This window comes from Pygocentrus nattereri, chromosome 12 (assembly GCF_015220715.1).
Source record: "Pygocentrus nattereri isolate fPygNat1 chromosome 12, fPygNat1.pri, whole genome shotgun sequence".
NCBI classification, from domain to species: domain Eukaryota; kingdom Metazoa; phylum Chordata; class Actinopteri; order Characiformes; family Serrasalmidae; genus Pygocentrus; species Pygocentrus nattereri.
In genome coordinates, this window is record NC_051222.1 from 30773885 (window position 1) to 30781172 (window position 7288).

Genomic DNA, 7288 nt, shown 5'->3' on the forward strand with positions numbered 1-7288 from the left:
ATGGTAAGCATGTGCTGTAGTGAGTGGCTCTGTAAAGCCTGAAATAATGATTTATAAGACCACGTCACGCGCACAGCCTCAAACAACAGGCCCGGCTTGATGTGGGGTGGAGGTCAGGGAACCGGCCCAGTGACCGGAAGGTTGCTGGTTCAATCCCGAGAGCCAACAATACAAGACTGAAGTGTCCTTGAGCAAGGCACCTAACTCCCAACTGCTCCCTGGGCGCTGTGGATAAGGCTGCCCACTGCTCCGGGCAAGTGCCCTCACTGCCCCCTAGTGTGTGTGTGGGATGGGTTAAATGCAGAGGTGAAATTTCCCCATTGTGGGACTAATAAGGGTCACTTTATCTTAATGTTTAGGTCTCAAATGCAAAATCAATGACAACAGTATAGAATTCACTCACATCCTCAGTGGACGTGTCCTTCACCAAGTTTTGAATACTCTTTCAATTCTCTCGCAATCATCAATGTCCTCTGCTTGGGCAAGGGCTCCGAAACACAACTTATGTGTATGTGCAATAACACATTTTGACCAGGGAGGTCGCCAAATCCCCAAAACACACAATAGTGCAGGTTTTAAGGTGTTAACTTTAACAAACATTCATGTAACAAGATTGTAGTCCAAAGTAAATTTGGGTTATTTGTTATTTTTTGTTGGCCCATCATGAAATGTTGAAAAGCAGAAGTTAAAAAAAGCTTAACTGTGGCGACATGTGAACAACAAACTTCTGATAACACCAAAATCTGAATCAGGCATCAGTATTTTTTTCCATGCCTTTCAAATCATCATACCAAGACCTTCTTCCTCTGTCCATCTGTCTGTCTGTCTATCCTGCCCTTTATCCTTCTCATACTCTCACCACTGGAGCGACATGGTTGTATCCAGTACTGTATTTTTGATCCATGTCTCCATGATATTTTCTTTTTCATTTTCCCTTTTCATTGTCGTTGACAGAAACTCTGTCATGTCCAACTTGAATCCATCATTTTCAGACTTATTTACCTTTTAGCATCCTTTGTCACTTCCTAAATCCACAAAATCCCACTTGCAATTTGACTCTTCTCTTGGTTTTGCCGTTGACCGTGTGTCTCCTGTGTGACCATGTCTTTCAAAACCCATCTCTGTAGAGTTGTTTACTGTACACTCTTAATAATGAAGTACACTGTGGAGTGACGTTCGGTTCCTTAAGTAAATTTCCAGGGGATGGAAATGTTCTTCAGGGAAGCAGAAGGACTTCTTCTATGGTATCACTATTTTTAAGGGTATATTATTGTTTGTCTCTCTTTTGTCACCAGGCTTTTGGGGTTTCTTCCTGACATGTGGCCATTTTAAGGAGGAGGGAGGCTTAAAGAAAAAAGAATGGTGGAGTTAAAAAATCAACACCTCCTTTTACAAAGTGTCTTTTTCAAATCCCCTCACTTTTTTCCAGGGCTAAACATTCAGCCCCAGCTCTGGCCCAAGTCTTGAATGTCTGTTTTCTTTGGTTTCTGTCAGCATGGGGAGTTTTTGTGGTCCAGGCTCTTCAGAAGTTGCTGAAGATCTCCTTTTTCTTGTTCCAGTCCATGGGGGGCGCTCTCTTGTTGGCTCTTTTCGCCCTGGCTCTTTGCTTGGCCTCGGCAGCTGTGGGGCTGAGGCGCAGGTCACTCTCCAAAAACGATTCCTGCTGTGACTTTAACTCCTGCTTTCCACTGAGGCCGCTGTGGCACTTGCAGTGACTCAAATCAAACATCTGTGAAGCAAACACAGCAGTTAGGTCAGAGAACTGGTAGAGAGGAGAATTTCCATTCCATTCTGTAATGTCTTCTTGGTTTCTCAAACCCTTTGTTTTGCAAACGAATAACTTAAGAGGAATTTCAACCGGTATTCTGGATGAGCTGACATATCGTCCACTACTAATCTCTTCTCAAATTTAGTGGAAATTTAGTGGGAAAAAAAGGAAAATCTTTGAATGAATCCAAACTTTTGACTAAAGTTTCTAAAGTTTGACTAAAGTATCTAAAGGAGTAACTACTGTTCGCATGATTAGTGTTTAGAGCCGATCAGCCAAGACGCGGGCCGTCCAAAGTTTGCTTTATCCAGCTTCATACTTTGCCCTTCAGGACCATTTCGAGTCCATATTCTTGGCCCAGTTTTCCTGCAAAACGAGGACATTTTCATCCTAAAACAACCAAAAACATACACACACCTTATTGCCGGCGTCAGAGCTGCTCAGCTCTGCACTTGTCTCTGATAGGGTGGAGTGCGAGGAGGAGCTTCCGTGGCTTTGGTGCTTCAGAGAGCCGTTTGTGATTGGTGGATCAGTCAGCGTGACATTTACTATTGGTGGGCAAATGAGGGGTCCATCAGTGACTGGTGAAGGAGAAGCAGAGCTGTCTGTGTTTGGACGGTCTGACACTGGACTCTCTATGAGTGGTCCATCCACACAATCCTCTGTTAGAAAGAGATAAAAATACATTCAAACAAACTCAGCTATTCAACTGAATTCATTAGCCAGCACAATTATAACACCTTAAAGGGAAATTATGTCTGAATAATTCAGTAACTGAGGTGTAAACAGTCATTCAGAGGCATCTGATGTGAAACTGTTACTGACTCAGATTTGTTTCCAGTGGTCATGATAGGAACCAGGGGTCACAATGTCTATAACACAAATATAGGCAAGGCAAGTTTATTGATAGAGCACCTCATACACTGCTGGCACACAACTGAGAATGAGAGTCGTTTGAAAAGTAAAAGAGAATGGAAATAAAAACCATGATTAAAACAACAGATTTGAAAGGGAAAATTATTCAATTAAAAATGAAATTAAAGGTTTAATAATTACAGCCGTTCCATTTACTTTCCAAACTTTCAAAGGTCTAGAAACCTGACAAAGAGGCTGGACTTTAGCTCAGTAATCAGATTTCTCAGTGCATGTGAACTCTTACTCTGATTTCTTTTGGGTTTCTCAGTCTGTGCATGAGTGAAAACAGACGGCGGGACCGGAAATAAGCAGGAAACATCGCCCATGAGGTGGCAGCAAAACACTTCTGGGGCGACGGTGAAACCAAATAACATGCTTGACGAAATGAAGGATTTAATTATGCTTCAACGTCCAGATGATGCGTGTTCATATTTTCAGCTAAAGTGGCGCAACATGAAGTTTTACATTACGTTTACGTCACGTCTTCTTCTGTGAGGTTTCTGGCCGGCTGCAAAGCGGAAATCTGATTACTGGCCGACTCGTGTAGAACTGGAGTGTAAACGCATTGATCGGATCTGATTTTCTGCAGTTGTCGGACTGTTAGGTGCATGTAAACACGCTCACTGTCGCAGTGTTTTCGTAATCCTGTGCATTCTTATGACGTTTATTTCTCATTTGCGCAACATGTCAGGACATTTATGCATCGAAATACTTGTTGCTCAGTTAGACAAACGTTACAGAACACAGACTCTAATCCCTTTTAACTGACTGAGCTCAGTTTTTTTTCTCTCAAAATATGTAAATTTAGGCCCAGTCCCATTTCACCCCTTGCCCTAAACACTTAGCCCTACCCCTCTGTTTTGCGTGTTCACGTCTAGGGGTAGGGTTATCCTGACTGTTGTTGAGATGGAGGGGTTGGGGCTACTCGGCCCTTCAAACGGAGATTTTTCAGAGGCACAACAAACAGAGGGTTGTGAGAAAATTCCCAGAATGCTATGCGAATCGTCGGCTGCACAAGTGACCAAAGAGACACATAGAAGTGAGTATTTCTCTGTTTAAAAGCCGCTTTACTGTAAGAACCATTGCAGTGTTTTATGGCCATTTCCTTCACAACACGCATGTGTCGGCCTCTACCTGCCTAATTTTCCCGTTCCACCTTAAATGGTGCAGCAGTTATGTTCTGGTACCTGAGGTTGCTGCACCATTTAAGGTGGAACGGGAAAATTCGATCATGAAGCTGGCGATTAGAAAGCTAAGTTCAGCTTCACATCACCGAAGAATCCTTGGTGGTGATAATAAATAACTGCCCCCCTCTTTGAAGGCGGATGATGCCCTAAATGAATTTAAGCAGTGAGGAGCTGAACTTTCCCCTCCTCTGCGGTCACTGCAGGCCGGCAGGGTCGCCTACAGAGCAGCGCTAGTAGCTCTAAATGATGTGATGCGGCGTATTGGAAATGGCTGGGAAACCTCGTCTCGTCTGTTTACATAAAAGTCGCTGATGACAACTGATGTTCGGGGGGGGTTACACTCGAAAACAAGGGGTAGGGGTAAAAATAAGAAATGGGATTTGGCCTTAGTGTGTGTCTAGTTTAGTTTCCATCACAGCGCTATTAACAATTCTGAGTCTGTAAGTTTCTCTAGAACAAAGCCTTTCACACCAAACCGCTCTGAACGACGTCATTTACATCTTGACCATTTCATCCTAATAAGGCTGTGTAGACTGTGAAAGGTCCAACACACATAGCTGTGAAAGATTTTACATGAAGTGTAGAAGAACCTCTGCAGAGGATGTTTGGAGAGGTGTTGATGCTGTACAGTACCTTTAAGGTGTTCTGCCGTGGGTGTAATTCCCAGCCTTTTAAAAAGCGCGTCTGTTTCTGGGTCGACCACCAAAAGCTGCGCGTGTCCTCCTCCTCCCCGAATAAACGCCACGACCTCCGAGTGCTTCATATCCTCGATGCTCCGATCATTCACCTGAAACACACACACACATACAGGTGAGGGGCTGGAGGTGTACCAACATGACCTGACCACCAGATGGCGCATGACGCCCAGTCACTGCACCCTCGTCTTTAACCTCCACTTCCTTTCTGACTATAGACAAACTGCAAACTGTGGTCATACACAAACACTCATGATTGCGCTGTATTTAAACAGTCAAGCAACACGAAGGGAAATTCCACCAGTTTTTAAAATTCTGAGTGTTTTGATGTGAAATGATCCGTTCCAGAAAAACATACTGACTAGGAATTTTTCACAGTGGTGGTGATAGGAACCTAAATGCTCCCTCACTGTAAGTTATTTTCAAGAATGGTTATGAATGCCCCGTCTGATGCCTGACACGTTGTGCGCTCATCGTCTGAAAACTACGTTTTTAAATCCATTCATGGTGGAGGGGTAAACTTTCTTTTTTCAGATGCACCACTATTTCACCATCATCAACATCACATACAAGGACTCAGAAGACACGTCTAGGTTCTCTGGTGGTTTTGGATAGTAAACAGAATTGATGTACAGCACTGTGTGAAAGTTTTAGGCATCTAAGCAAATGTTTAACCAGCTGACCTCAGCAGTGAGTTTATCACAATATACATTAGAATAAAGTCGTATTCATAATTCAAATAAACAGAAAAACAATAAAAAGTAACAAGAATTTCTTGGGTCTGTATTTTTCTTGAACACCTTCACAGCCGCCACAGAGACTCGTTAATATCATCAATTACATCATGATCACAATTTACTAAGCACTGATTGGTCAAACCAGGAGCTGCTTTTTAACTACATATAATACTGGGCTTCCTCGAGGAGAGGCTTGGAAATGGGTTGGTTAGTGTAGTGGTTAACACCTCTGCCGTCTACGCTGTAGACTGGGGTTCAATCCCCCACCTGGTTAAGCACCCTACACTATACCAATAAGGGTCCTTGGGCAAGACTCCTAACACCACCTTCGCCCTCTTGTGTAAAATGATCAAATTGAAAGTCGCTCTGGATAAGAGCGTCAGCCAAATAATGTAAATGTAAACAAACACACCAACATCCAGAAAATCACTGTTTATTATATATAATTAATGTTCTATACATTTTGTTTATTCAAATATTAATACCTTTGTCAGCAAATAAACACTACTACACTAAAAAACACTAAAAAACTAAACTACACAAATAAACAGATTTTGGAAATGTGTCTTCCGACTTTCACACAGTACTGTTGTATTAGTGTTGTAGTCATGGTGACGTCTGGTTCCTATCAGCACCACTGTAAAGAAATCTGAATCAGTACGTTTCTCTACAGTGAACCATTTCTCACCAACCCACTCTGAGTGACTCTGTTTTTATATCTGGCTGCATAAATTATTTAAACTTTTTTTTCTCCCCACCAGTGAAATTCCCCTTGAAATGCTATAAATCTGCTTCCACAACAAACAAAAACAATGATATTGATGTCTAGATTTAAATTTATTCCCAGATTTTTTAAAAGTAAAAGTATTCATTTTATTCCTTAATGTCAATAAATCAGTGAATTCATTATTGTTGGAAAGTTGAACAAGCATCAAAAACATCAATTCAACAAGTTGAACAAGCATCTCAGGTGGCTCCTCATGAAGACAAAGGGGGTCCAGTTGCTACAAGAACCTGAAACAGAGGGATTTTTTGACACGATCCTGCTCACTGGATAATTCCATATTAGTGCTATTTCATAGTTTTAAGGCCTATTATTTTCAAATGAGAAAAACAGTGGCAAAAAAGTGATGAATCCAGACTTTTGACTGGCACTACAGCCAAAAACTTAAAATATTTGTAACCCAGGTCAATTAAAACAGCCAGTAGAGGATCTAAAGGAGTAACTGCTGTATGCATGATCAGCTTCTTCTATCAGCTGCAGCTGCTGTTTTACACTAGAGCTGGGGTCGGCAACACGCCGCTCTTATATGGTGCAGCAGTTGCATTCTGGCGCCTCAGGCACCATTTAAGGTGGAACGTTAAAATTCCAATGAGAAGCGACTTCAGCCTCATAAAAAGTCGAATGCTGAGAGACATTTTAACAGAAACGATTCACTTTTGAGGAAACGTTTCCTGCTGGAGATGCGAGAAAAGCAGCTATAGCTGAGCTAAAGCTGAAAGCAGAGCAGAGTAAGTCTGAGTTTTCCTGTATATTTTTAGCCTTTACTAGAACATCAGCACATACTGAGGAATAAACATTTTAGCATGATGCTAACTGCATGCCTAAAACATCACGCATTTGCCTGGAGCTGTGTGGGGTTTGTCAGTAATACTTAATAGACTTGCTTATTTGGTGTCTGACACTGTATGACACACTGTTGTCAATAACAACTGGGCAGAATACCTTCAAGACGGCTGCAACTGACATGTAATATTTTAATCTATGTATTTACATGCGCCGTCCATTTATACAAGCATTCCCTTTCTCTTTCTCTCTCAGATTAATCTTAATCCAGGCTAATCCAGGCTAATCTCAGCATTAATCTGAAAGTGATGTCTGCTGGATTACCTCCACCACTCTGTCTCCGGGCCGTAAACCTGCTCTCTCTGCAGGCGAGTCTGGATCCACCGAGCGGACGAACTGCCCCATGCGGTTCTTGGCGC

At 42.3% G+C, this 7288-nt stretch overlaps 1 protein-coding gene across 3 annotated transcripts in view; it reads right to left on the reverse strand.

Moving 5' to 3' along the window:
• Window positions 1-329: 329 nt before the first annotated feature.
• LOC108443331 (Na(+)/H(+) exchange regulatory cofactor NHE-RF2) overlaps window positions 330-7288 on the reverse strand; it is a 31197-nt gene continuing 24238 nt past the window's right edge. For all 3 annotated transcript variants that reach the window (XM_037543761.1, XM_017723920.2, XM_017723918.2), the window contains 4 exons: window positions 7194-7288; window positions 4504-4657; window positions 2186-2430; window positions 330-1729 (listed from right to left, as the gene is read on the reverse strand). The exon at window positions 7194-7288 is cut by the window's right edge. In XM_037543761.1, the coding sequence (XP_037399658.1) occupies window positions 1523-1729; window positions 2186-2430; window positions 4504-4657; window positions 7194-7288 (701 nt within the window). In that variant the 3' untranslated portion in view covers window positions 330-1522. The remainder of the gene's footprint in view (window positions 1730-2185; window positions 2431-4503; window positions 4658-7193) is intronic.